Genomic DNA, 13642 nt, shown 5'->3' on the forward strand with positions numbered 1-13642 from the left:
GACTCGACGAGCCGAAGTGAGGGCAATCAAGAAAACAACTTTCCAAGTAAGATATTTAAAATGAGACAAGTCAATAGGCTCAAACGGAGGTTTCATCAGTTGAGCCAGAACAACATTAAGATCCCAAACAACAGGAGGCGATTTAACTGGTGGATGGAGATTGAAAAGTCCCTTCATAAAACGAGCAACCAGAGGATGTGCCGAGAGAGGTTTCCCATCCAGAGGCTGATGAAAAGCAGCAATGGCACTAAGATGAACTCTAATAGAGGTGGATTGAAGACCAGACTGAGATAAATGAAGCAAATAATCCAGAACTGAAGTCAAAGGAGAAGATTTCGGTTGAAGACTATGAGTGGAACACCAAGCCGAGAACCTGGTCCACTTATGACCATAACATTGATGAGTGGACGGTTTTCTGGACGCCAGAAAGACATCCTGAACAGACTGAGAAAATTGAGAAGGATCAGTCAAGTGGAAAGGAACCAAGCCGTCAAGTGAAGAGACTGTAGGTTGGGATGAAATAAAGACCCCTGAATCTGAGTGAGCAGAGAAGGAAAAACTGGTAGAAGCAGAGGTTCCCTGATGCTGAGTTGAAGAAGAAGAGAGAACCAAGGTTGTCGGGGCCACCTGGGAGCTATGAGAATCATCGTGGCCTGGTCCGACTTCAATTTGACCAGAGTTTTGAGAATTAGAGGGAATGCATAAAGAAACTGACCCCACCAGTCCAGAAGAAAAGCATCCGCCTCCAGACGAAGGGGCGAGAAAATGCGGGAACAAAACAGAGGAAGTTTGAAGTTGTTGGGTGACGCAAAGAGATCCACCCGAGGAGTTCCCCATCGAGCAAATACTTGACGAAGTGTAGGGGAGTTGAGCGTCCACGCGTGAGGTAGAAGCAGACGACTCAATTTGTCTGCAAGGCAATTCTGTTGACCCTGAATATAGACAGCCCGGAGAAGGATGTTGTGAGAAATCGCCCAATGCCACAACCTCAGAGCTTCCTGACAAAGGGAGTGGGAGCCCGTCCCACCCTGTTTGTTGACATAATACATCGCTACTTGATTGTCCGTCCAAACAAGGACTACTTGGTCGTGAAGGAGGTGAAGAAAAGCTTTGAGAGCAAGAAAGATCGCTCTGAGTTCCAACAGATTAATGTGACAACGACGATCTGTGGCGGTCCACAACCCTTGCGTACGGAGACCATCTATGTGGGCTCCCCATGCGTATTCGGACGAATCTGTTGTGAGTACTTTCTGATGAGGAAGATGGTGAAACTGCAAACTTCTGGAAAGATTGGAAGAGAGTGGAGAGACTTCTTTAATAAAGGCGTCACCGCTATGTGACGAGAAGGCGGATCCAGGCCCTGTTGCCACTGAGACGCCAGGGTCCACTGAGGGATGCGAAGGTGTAGTCTTGCAAAGGGAGTCACATGTACCGTAGATGCCATATGCCCGAGGAGGACCATCATTTGACGAGCCGTGAGAGTCGACATGGAAACTACGCGATGACAAAGGTGTAGGAGGGTTTCTTGACGATTGAGAGGAAGGAAAGCTCTCATGTGAACCGAGTCCAACACTGCGCCAATAAATTGGATCGATTGAGTTGGAACCAGCTGAGATTTTGGAAAGTTGATATGAAACCCCAGACTTTGAAGAAAAGAAATAGTCTGAAGGGTCGCTTGAGTAACCCCTTGAAGAGAAGGGGCTTTGATAAGCCAATCGTCGAGGTAAGGAAAAACCTGAAGGCCTCGAGCACGGAGGGCTGCAGCTACCACGACTAGACACTTGGTAAAGACCCTGGGGGAGGTCGCCAAGCCAAACGGAAGAACCCTGTATTGAAGATGAAGGTTCCCCACCTTGAACCGGAGATATTTGCGAAATTTCGGATGGACAGGAATGTGAGTATAAGCCTCTTTGAGGTCCAGTGAGCACATCCAATCTCCCTGATCCATGAGAGAATACAAAACTGGAAGAGAGAGCATGCGAAATTTCTCTTTGACTAGAAATTTGTTGAGCATGGAGATCCAGAATGGGTCGTAAATCCCCCGTCTTTTTGGGAACTAGGAAGTATCTGGAGTAAAACCCTAGATTGTGCTCGGAAGGAGGAATCTCCTCCACAGCTCGAAGGCGAAGAAGTGCCTGAGCCTCCCGAAGAAGAAGGGGGAGTTGCGAGAGACTGGAAAGACACTCTCCTGGAGGATGATCTGGAGGCACCTGAAGGAGTCGTAGAGAGTATCCCTCGCGGATGACAGTGAGGACCCAGAGGTCCGATGTAATGGTTTCCCAGACAGATAGAAAAAGGGAAATGCGGCCTCCGATGGGCAGGGAGGAGTTCGGATGCAAGGCGATTGGAATGCTCACCACTGGACCGTCAAAAAGACGGAGTGGGTTTGGTTGCAGCAGGCGTCTGGGACTTCTGAGGACGCTGTTGTTGAGGCCTTCTAGGTGGAGGCCTAGAGAAAGCTGGCGTGGACTTCATAGGATATCTACGAGCCGGAGGCTTGTAAGCCCTAGATGTAGAAGGTTTTGGTTTAGGGCGAATAAGAGAGGCGAAAGAGCGTTCATGCTCCGAGAGCCATTTAGTAGCCGCCTCAATCGAGTCATCAAAAAGCTCAGAGCCCTGGCACGGTAGATTTGCTAACCGATCTTGTAAATTGGGATCCATGTCCACTATTCTGAGCCAGGCCAGACGTCGCATGGCCACTGCGAACGCCGATACCCGAGAAGAAAGTTCAAATGCATGATAAGATGCCTGCAACATGAAGAGGCGCAATTGTGAGAGAGATTGAATAATTTGTTTATACTCAGCAAGGCGTTCTCTGGGCCAGTCTGGGCAAAAGGATGACAACTGCTTCAAAAAATAATTAAAATATGAAGTGAAGACATAGTTATAGTTTAGAATTCGGTTAGTCATCATCGAATTTTGATAAAGTCTTCGCCCAAATTTATCCATGGTGCGACCTTCACGCCCTGGTGGAACTGTAGCAGACACTTTAGAAGGATGAGCTTTCTTCAGGGATGATTCCACTACTAAAGATTGGTGAGAAAGTTGTGATTTCTCAAACCCCTTGCAAGGCACAGTACGATAACGAGACTCCAACTTAGATGGGATTGCTGTCACAGAGTAAGGAGTCTCCATATTCCGCAGAAAAGTCTGCTTTAACACAGGTGGCATGGGCAGACGCAAAGTTTCTTTGGGAGGATGGGAAAGTTCCATATCCGCCAAATACTCAGGTGTGTACTTCGAATCTGAATGTAAGTCGATGTTAAGAGCTTGGCCCATGTCGAAGACAAACTTTGCAAAGGAGGAAGACTTCGACGTAGAGGCTTCTTGAGGAGAGGCAGAGCGAGAGCGAGGCACCACTGAAAAAGATGGGGAGGCCTCGCGGGAATACTGGGAAACTGGCTCCGAACCGAGACATAAGGTAACAGAGGATGCTGCACTACCAGTTAGAGGCGGTGTGGTAGAATGTTTCTGCTTAAGACTCCGAGACGGAGAAGTGCGCGGAGTCCGAGGTTTCGCTAAAGGAGACAGCTCCCGAGGCAAAAGCCTCGAAGGTGGGGTCCTCGACCTAGAATGCCTCGATGAAACCGAGGAGGCAACAGTACTGAGAGCAAGGCACGTGCTTCGAAGAATCTGAAGGCCTCAAGCTCCTCGAGGAAAGGACCTTCGAAGACTTAGAGCGGTGCTTCGATCGAGGTAAAGACCGCTTAGAGGCTCGGTCAGGCGAAGAGTCCGAGGAAGAGACTCGAGATCGAGACCTGCAGCGAGGTGACCGCCGACGAGGCAGAGACTGTTGCTCAGGCTGGACCTGTGAAGACAAGGTCGAGGTCAGGACCAATTGTGCCACGATTGAGGAAATTTGCGTGGTCAAAATTGACTTGAGCATGTCCTCAAACATAGGGACAGAGACCAAGGGACTCGGAGTCACGGGAGGCCTCGTGCGTTCCATTGAGGGCGACCTCGGAGGAAAGTATTCCCTCGATTTGGAAGCACGTTTGGAGGACGGTCTCGAAGACGGAGTCGAACCTGGAGCCCCAGGTTGCGAGGTACTAGACTCCGTTGGCTTCTTAGGATTGGTACCTGAAAAGGAAGCAGGAGACTTACCCCCCAGTCCAGGCTTCGAGGACACCGAGGAGGCCTTCGAGGCCGAGAACCCGGAGGTCTTCGAGGCTGAGGCCTGCAGAGTAGGCGAAGTCGAAGTCTTCGTACTCGAGGCTTGTCCCGAAGTGGAGGGTTTTACAGATGCCTCGGCCGAGGCTACCGCTTTTTCGGGCTCCATTCGAGGGAAAAGCTCGAAGAACCTGTTGCAGCGGCGCTTAAAGGCACGAGGTTGAAGAGGAAGGCAGTCTTCAGGACGATGAGTCGTCCCCAAGCAGAGCATACACCGACTATGGGGGTCAGTTATGGAAATAGTCCTGCCACACTGATAACACCGTTTGAACCCGGTAACAGGCCGGGACATAGAAAGGACAAAGTCCGTGTCGAGAACGAGGGAGAGAGGCCTAGGCCTCAATCTCCCAACCTGACGCAAATAAACAAAAACTAAAAAGTTTAACTTTTTTTTTTTTTACAATTAGAAACAAAAAGAAACACAGCGACCGAACAGAAATAAAAACTACTCAGCCGCGGTGAAGAGAAGGCACAACGCTACGGGAACTAAGTCGACAAGTCTTCTCAGCTCCGCGGAAAACGTTGAACTGAGGATCCTCACAGGAGATGCGCCCCCTAGTTCGGGCGGGAAGGCACGCGCGCATGCGCGATGCAGCACTCGAAGTTCGAGATCTTCAAGCAAGCTTGCTTTCGAGGCTGTCCGCTGCGGGGCTCCGTTGCTGACGTCACCCATGTGTGGGAATATGCTGCCTGTTTGTCCTGGGATAATACTATGATATAGGGATAGATTCACTAACCCGTTTTTCCTGGGCGATCCGTGGCCGATCCTATCAGGTCCGACGAATTCACAACTTGGAAACATTCAAATGAGGGCACTCAGAGGAACGCCCTCATCTGGCCTACACGGATCGCTAGTGTGCAATCACGCGCATGTGCAGATCATCTGTAGATGGTCTGCGCATGCGTCAAGACCCCTGTGAGCTGCAAGTTTTAAAAAATTTTTTTTGTTTTAACTTTTATTTTTACTTTTGTAGCTCAGCGAACTCCGTGGTTTAAAGTGCAGGGAAGGGCAGGAGATTCAGGGCGGCAGGCAGGAGAAATCCGGGAATGAGCAGGGCAGCGATTCGGAGCAGAGCAGGCAGGAGAGATCGGGGCAGAACATTGGGGCAGCAGACAGGAGAGATCGGGGAAGAGCATCAGGGTGGCAGGCAGGAGAGATTCGGGGCAGTAGAGAGCAGGGCGTGCAGAAAGCAGGGCAGAGAGCAGGGCTTCAATGGAGCTGGAGAGTCGGAAACTCAGCAGTCGCTTCTTGGGTTGATCGGCCAGCCCAAAATTTCTTTGGTGAATCGTGTCCCTGGCTACTTTGCATGCGTTTCCCCTCATTTGATGCACAGATTGGAAGCAGGTCGTTTGGAGAGGTTAGTGAATCGAGCCGGAAGGAAAACTGGTCGCAAAGGGGTCACAAACCAATCGGTACACGATCAGTTTGCTTTGTGAATCTAGCCCATAGAGAGCAGTCCAGAAGCAAGAGGAATGCTATCCAGTCTTTGGCACCAAGTGTCACATGTTGGTGAGATGTTATGTGTACTCAATACAAAGAGATTCATGCTCTCAGAGAATGAATCTGTTCTCTTCAGACTAGAGTGGCAGACTTAAAACATCTGAAGAAGACAAAGAAGTACATAGAGGAAATCTACAGGGACATTGTAGAGAAGTTCCACCTCCAGTCTGGCAGTCCCTGTGCTGCTTTGGAGGACGGAGATCTCCTAAACAGTGTCCCTCAAACTTTTGTATTCAGCGGCACAGTAAATTCTGCGCTACAGCTGAAGAGCACCTGGAAATTCACGGACATCGATGTGATGATGTCTGTGCATGTGTGAACGCCCACCAGACGAGGACTGAGACGCCAGTGAGGGGTCCTGGAGCAGGAGAAGCACAGAGAAGAGGAGAGGCACCAGCGAGAAGAGGCACAGTCTTCTCCTCACCAGCATCTCGCAGCACACTTGGAATCTCATTATGGCACAGTTTGCGATACACTGTCCTAAAAGGAGATCAACCCCCTGGTTAAATAGGAAATAATCCTGTAAACAGGACCTGCCCACCAGGAGATGCAATATCCTCTTCCACCAAGATGTGACTCCAGGGGCTTCTGCCCAGGAGGGGTTAGAACAGCTGTTGTAGTTGGTGATTCAATCATTAGGCATGTACAGTAGACAGCTGGGTGGTTGGTGGACTTGAGGACTACCTTGCACTTGCCTGCCTGGTGCTAAGGTGGCAAACCTCATGTGTCAATTAGATAAGATTTTAGAGTGCTGGGAGAGGAGCCAACTGTCTTGGTACATGTAGGTACCAATCTCAGGAAAAATGTGGGAGTGAGGTTCTGGAAGCCAAATTTAGGCTCTTAGGATAGAAAGCTAAAATCCAGATCTTCCAGGGTAGCATTTTTGGAAATTCTCCAAATTCTACACGCAGGACTCAAGAGACAGGCAGAGCTCCAAAGTCTCAATACATGGTTGAGACAATGGTGAAGGGATGAGAGATTTAGATTTGTTAGGAATTGGGCAACATTCTGGGAAAGGGGGAGCCTATTCCAAAAGCATGGACTCTCCCGCATAGAGTCAGCGATAAGCTCTAACAGAACCAAGGGTTTGAACAGCTGGCAAACCATGGTGTCTTCCCTTGATCGAGGGCTACCATTTTATCTTGCGCACTCACACCTGCCTGCGACCCTGCATCTTCCGACATGGAGGGCTCGCTCTATGACAGCAAAGGCAAGCAAATAGACTCCTCATCCTCCGAGTCTCCCTCAGAAAGGCCCACTAGATCCTGGCCAGCCTCCAACACTGAGGCAGATATAAAACCGAAGTGTGCAAGTATAGTACTAAAAATAACTTTAAATCAAAATCTAAGATAGCTGCCACGGGTGCTGATTTTGACTAAAAATAGCTCAGGAAAAATACCAAGAGCCCTCAAAAACAGTGATTTCAGAGGCTGGGGGGGGGGGGGAGGACATACGGAGAAACCTCCCAAAACCCCCTTTTTAAGACCCCCCCTCCCAAATTGCTGATTCAGGCCTATACTCATTGTGACATGTGCTGACTGGAAACACACTGCTGAGACAGCTGGAACAGCTTATAGGGAGATCCTCTGCTTTAGGAAGCAGGCAAGCTGGTCTTCAATGCTTCTCACTGCCTCACCGGCCAGACATCCTTGGTCGGATACCTATGCCTCCTTTGGATATGCCGCGCAGCCACCTGGTGGAGGAACGCAGTCTGGCCTCGATCCTGAGCGCGCCTCCACAGAGCCACACAGCCTGTGCTCAACCCTAGCGGTCAAACCTGGGGTGAGCAAGCTCCCAAGGGAACGGTCCCTGAAATGCAGGCTGTCCAAAGGTCTGCAATCTCCTGCAGTCAGAGCTGTCCCTGCAAGGAATCTCCGCAGCATGAAGGTGAAAACCGCACATGAAAGACTGAATTTAAATAAAATTAAACACAAGCAGAAAAGACAAGCTCTTACAGCCTGGCTTATAGGAAGAAAAACTAATTCTTGAGGGGACAGTGATGAGGTGAGAGGGGTGGAGCTTAAGCCTCTGGTATTTGAGGCTTCCTACAAAGTTCTGGTGAGTAGGCGGAATTAACCCACTGGTCCAGGAATAAAGTGGGATTGTACAAGAATACCTTTTTCATTGGACCAATCCAATAAAAAGATTAGATTAGAGGATTAGAGGCAGTTACAAAATTAGTCAGGGACACTGTTCAGGCAATTAGGCCTGATGGGCCGCCGCGGGAGCGGACCGCTGGGCAAGATGGACCTCTGGTCTGCCTCAGCGGAGGCAACTTCTTATGTTCTTAATCCAATACATTTTATAATGAGCTTTTGAGTTACTCCAATAAAAAAGGTAGTACCTTATTTCTTTGGGGGGTTTTTTGTTTTATTTCCATATATTCATTTACGTGTAATTGAACTCAGGAATTCATTGCCAGGGAATGTGGTGAAACCAGTTAGCTTAGCAGGGTTTTAAAAAAGGTTTGGATAACTTCCTAAAACAAAAGTCCATATGTCATTATTAAGATAGATGTGGGAAAATCCACTGCTTATTCCTAGGATAAGCAGCATAAAATCTGTTCTACTCTTTGGGATCTTGCCAGAAACTTGTGACCTGGTTTGGCCACTATTGGAAACAAGATACTGGGCTTGATGGACCTTCGGTCTTTCCCAGTATGGCAGCACTTATATTCTTATGATGTTTATGCAGTCTGGAGCCATCTGAATATTCATCAGTATTGGACCTGCCACTGCTTGCCCTGGGATCGGAAGCATGGAATGTTGCCACTATTTGGATTTCTGGTAAGTACTTTTGACTTGGATTGGCCACTGTGGAAACAGGACACGGGGCTAGATGGACCATGGTCTAACCCACTATGGCTATTCTTGTGTTATGTTCAAGTTTAATATAGCTTGATATACCAATCAATGAAACAGCTTTCAGAATGGTTCACAATAAATAAAAAAACAAGTACTAGAAAGAGTGGAAGTCTGTTTTTCACCTTCTGATGGAGCAAACAAAATTCTGATAAGAACATAAGCAGTGCCTCCGCCGGGTCAGACCATAGGTCCATCCTGCCCAGCAGTCCGCTCCCGCGGCGGCCCAAACAGGTCACGACCTGTCTGAATCATCAGAAGGGGCCCCCTTGCCACCTTGGTTTCTCATTGAAGTCCTAACCCTCCGGTCTTGCACATGCACGACCTGGTTGGGTTTCTATACTTGTGTTACATCCCAGCTCCTCCCTCAGTATCCCACGATCCCTTTATCCCTCAGGAATCCGTCCAATCTGGCATAAGATTTTTGGTGTGACCAGTGAAGCCTTTGGTTGAGAATTAAGGGCAGTAGGATAGCAGCAGCAAGCGGTGACAGGTCAAAAGCGCGCAAAACAATCGCACGCGGACAAAATCGCACAGACAACTCGGCGCTGAGACAATGGCGCTCACAGACAATTGCGCTAAAGACAATTGCGCGCCACTATATCTCCACGCAAGACAATTGAGCGCAACGACAACTCAGCGCGAGACAATTTAGCGCAAGATAACTCAGCGCAATGACAATTCAGTGCGCCACTAAAGGCCGCTTGCCCATCGAAGGACACGCGCACGTACAGCACGTTAACACGTCATGTGTCACGTGATCACGTCAACGCGTGTTCAGTATGATTCCCTTGACTCTTTGCGTTTTCAATATAAGTCACGTAAATGCATTTTCGTTACTATAGTTACGTTATCTCACACCTCCCACTGCATTAAAAGATACAGTTACTGTAAGTAGTAAGGACCTCAATACTGCCCATTAACAAGCTTAGGATTCCACCTTTACAATCTGTCAGAGTTGGATGTTGCAAGTTTAATCAGATTGGGACTGTTAGCTTGCATCCGGTATCAACTCCTTTTTCTCTAGCATGTGCCATGTCCCCTTCACAGTCAGTGATAGTAAAGGCATCTGGCCATGCTACCATGGTTCTGGATACTTCCAGCACCTGAATACACAAAGAGAAAGTCATCCTTACCGGGTAGGCATGCAGGAGCCCTGGTGCCATGATGTATGGATTAGGTAACAATGGTGGAACACCAGGTGGGAGGTTGGGAGGAGCCTTTCCTAGAAGAGCCAAAGAGAGGATTAACACATCAATATGTGGAAAATAATCCATGAAAAGAAAATTTCAATCTCACCATTTACTCAGTTTAAAAGAACCCCATTACTAATTGCCGCTCTACAATCTACATGCTTGTGCTCCTGGCGCCTTCCTCCTCCACTCACCGCCCTCTAGTACATCAGTGCTCCCAGTCCTCCATCCCTCAAACACAGTCCTATAGCTCACATGTCTGCAATACCCTGCTTCCAGTCCTCTTCTATCCAATCACAGTTGAATAAATTCATGCGACTAGCCCATGCTGGAGGCAACATTCTGTATTATTGAAAGCCGTATAGGAAATGAGGTTTTGGATCTAGAGACTGTGATGAAGAGGCTGATGTGGATGAAGTGGTGGCTCACAGAGAACCATGTCTAGAACAGAGTTATACTGGGGATAATCAGTTCAGGAAAGATGAGGTAGGAAGAAAGGAAGGGGACGTGGCATTTGCAAAGCTTAATTTCTGGGGGAATGGCCAAAAAGCACAGTTACTTACCGTAACAGTTGTTATCGAGAGACAGCAGGCAGATATTCTCAACAGTGGGTGACGTCACCGATGGAGCCCCGCAGCGGACAGCCTCGAAAGCAGACTTGTTTGAAGATCTTTGTAAGAGCTTCCGAGTGCTGCACTGCACATGTGCGAGTGCCTTCCCGCCTGAATTAGGGCGCGTGTCTCCTGTGACGAACCTCAGTTCAGATACCTAGCTAAGAAGCCAACCAGGGGAGGAGGGTGGGTTGTGAGAATATCTGCCTTCTGTCCCTGGATAACAACTGTTACGATAAGTAACTGTGCTTTATCCCAGGACAAGCAAGCAGCATGTTCTCAACAGTGGGTGACCTCCAAGCTAAGCATAATGGGATGGAGGGAGAGTTGGCAAGTTAAGAAAAAAGATTTTGCAAAACAAACTGGCCAAAATGGCCATCCCTTCTGGAGAAAGTATCCAGACAGTAATGAGAGGTGAATGCATGAACCGAGGACCAAGTGGCAGCCTTGCAGATTTCCTCAATAGGAGTTGATCTGAGGAAAGCTACAGACACCGCCATAGCTCTAACTCTGTGGCCCGTGATTCGACCCTGCAGAGGGAGACCAGCCTGAGCATAGCAGAAAGGGATGCAAGCAGCCATCCAGTTGGAGATGGTTCGCTTTGAGACAGGGTGCCCCCAACTTATTTGGATTGGAGATGAAAAGTTGTGGGGCTGTCCTGTGAGGATGAGTGCGTTGCAAGTAGAAAGCCAAGGCACGCTTGCAGTCCAAAGTATGGAGAGAGCCACTTCTCCAGGGTGAGAATGAGGCTTTGGAAAAAATACTGGAAGAACAATAGATTGATTGATGTGAAATTCTGAAACAACTTTAGGTAAGAATTTTGGATGAGTATGGAGGACCACCTTGTCATGATGGAAAACTGTGAAAGGTGGATCTGCAACCAAAGCTTGTAACTCATTGACTCTTTGAGCAGACGTGAGGGCAATCATGAAAACTACTTTCCTAGTAAGGTACTTGAGATGAGCCTTATCAATTGGTTCAAATGGAGGCTTCATCAATTGAGCCAAGACAACATTGAGATCCCAGACTACTGGGGGTGGTTTAAGTGATGGATGAACATTAAAAAGTCCTTTCATAAAGCGGGAAACCACAGGTTGTGCAGACAAAGGTTTCCTATCAAGAGGCTGATGAAAAGCAGCAATCACACTGTGATGGACTCGGATAGATGTAGACTGAAGTCCCGAATGTGATAAGTGAAGTAAATAATCCAAAACATAAGCCAAGGAGGTAGACATTGGCTCCATATGGTGAGTGGAACACCAAGCAGAAAATCTAGACCATTTCTGGCCGTAACACTGCCAAGTGACAGCTTTCAGGAAGCTACCAAAATATCTTGGACAGACTGAGAGAACTGTATAGAGTCTGTTAGGTTGAAAGGTACCAAGCTGTTAAGTGTAGCGACTGCAGGTTGGGATGTAGCAAGGATCCTTGACTCTGAGTAAGCAGAGAGGGAAAAACTCGGTATGGACGAGCAGGAAGAGTCTTAGGCTTCGGCCGAATCAAGGAAGCAAAAGAGCACTCATGTTCAGAAAGGCGCTTTGTAGCAGCTTCAATAGAATCATCAAAGAGTTCATTTCCCTGGCAAGGCAAGTTCGCTAGATGGTCCTGCAGATTGGGATCCATATCAACAATGCGGAGCCAGGCGAGACAGCGCATGGCTACTGCAAAGGCCGAAAGTCTAGAAGAGAGCTCAAAAGCATCGTATGTGGCTTGTAGCATAAAGAGGCGAAGTTGAGACAGAGTTCTGATGATCTGTTTGAATTCTGGAAGACTTTGTTCCTCAAGAGCCGGGTAGAATTTAGGCAGTAATTTGAGGAAATGGTTAAAATAAGCCATGAAAATGTGGTTATAATTGAGAATTCTGTTAGCCATCATGGAATTCTGGTATAATCTGTGGCCAAACATGTCCATGGTACGGCCCTCCCTGCCTGGAGGGACCGCAGCATAATGCTTAGATGGATGAGCTTTCTTTAAAGAAGATTCCACCACCAAAGACTGATGGGATAATTGAGATTTCTCAAAGCCTTTGCAAGGTACTGTGCGATACCTGGATTCCAGCTTAGATGGAATAGCTATGATGGAATAAGGAGTTTCCATATTCCTTAAGAAAGTTTGCTTCAATACTGGAGTCATAGGAAGCCTCAAGGTCTCCTTGGGTGGATGAGGCAACTCCATGTCTGCCAAGTATTCAGGTGTATACTTGGAATCAGAGTGGCGATCCAGTTGAAGAGCTTTTCCCATGTCGAAAACGAACCTGGAAAAGAGGCAGACTTTGAGGTCGAGACATCTTCAGGAAAAGGGGTGTGAGACCGAGGAACTACTCAGTAGGAGGGAGAAGCCTCTCTGGAATACTGAGACAGAGACTCAGAGTCCAGGCACACAGTGATTGAGGAGTCAGTGAGTGTTTGCGCTTCAAAACCCTCGATGGTGAAGTTCCCGGGGTTCGAGGAACAGATTGGGTCGAGGCAGGAGGAGAAGGCTCCCTCGGAGGTGGTCTCGATGGAGGAGTCCTCAACCTCGATGGACTCTGAGGAGAAGCAGCCGGTGTAATAGCTTTGCGAGACTTATGTTTAGATTTGGAAGAAGTCTCAGTAGCCTTGGATAAATGAGGCATAGAAGTCTCAGTATCCAGAGAAGGCGAAGGTTTCTGTTGTAGAGATGTCTCCTGAGGAAGCTTGGAAGCGAGATGCCTCGAATGCCTCGAGCGATGCTTGGTCGAGATGGAGGAGACTGTGTTCGAGGAGTAGGTGAAGAGTCACTGGATGAGAACCGGCGAGACTTCCGAGGCTTGCCTCTAGGTGCTTCCACTGGGGTCTCAGACTACCGCTCAGGCTGGCTCACAGGAAGCAGGGTCGAGGACGGGAGGAGTTGAGCCATGATCGAGGAAATCTGCGTGGTCAGAATAGCTTTTAACATGTCCTCGAACATGGGCACCAAGACAAAAGAATCAGGACTCGAAGGTGCAGCAGTGCGCTCCAAGGAGGGCGACCTCGAGGTTGAGTATTCCCGATGCTTGGAGGCACGCTTAGCTGGAGGTCTAGTCATGGCAGGGAGGCCGGCAGATATGGCCTAGGATGCCTGTGACTCTGGAAGCTTCTTAGGAGTAGTACCTGAAGGAGAGACAGGAGACTTACCCGTCGAGGTCTTCAGAGGAGCTGCCGCCGAGGCCGAAGGAATCGAGGTCGAGGCCTTGGTGGAGGCAGAAGCTAAAGTCGAGGTGGAGGCAGAAGCTAAAGTCGAGGTCGTCCCCGAAGCCGAGGTCGAGACCTTGGCAGTTGGCTGGTCCATCGTGGCAAAAAGTTGAAG

The 13642-nt window shown here is 48.6% G+C and overlaps 1 protein-coding gene across 8 annotated transcripts in view; it reads right to left on the minus strand.

Moving 5' to 3' along the window:
• Positions 1 to 13642, minus strand: part of UBAP2L (ubiquitin associated protein 2 like) — a 209072-nt gene that overhangs the window by 74848 nt on the left and 120582 nt on the right. For all 8 annotated transcript variants that reach the window (XR_004537187.1, XM_033923051.1, XM_033923053.1 and 5 more), the window contains exon 21: positions 9669 to 9757. Coding sequence is in view for 7 of the 8 variants with exons in the window: in XM_033923051.1 (XP_033778942.1) it covers positions 9669 to 9757 (89 nt within the window). In the remaining variant the exon portion in view is untranslated. The remainder of the gene's footprint in view (positions 1 to 9668; positions 9758 to 13642) is intronic.

This window comes from Geotrypetes seraphini, chromosome 16 (assembly GCF_902459505.1).
Source record: "Geotrypetes seraphini chromosome 16, aGeoSer1.1, whole genome shotgun sequence".
In the NCBI taxonomy this organism is placed as follows: Eukaryota; Metazoa; Chordata; class Amphibia; order Gymnophiona; family Dermophiidae; genus Geotrypetes; species Geotrypetes seraphini.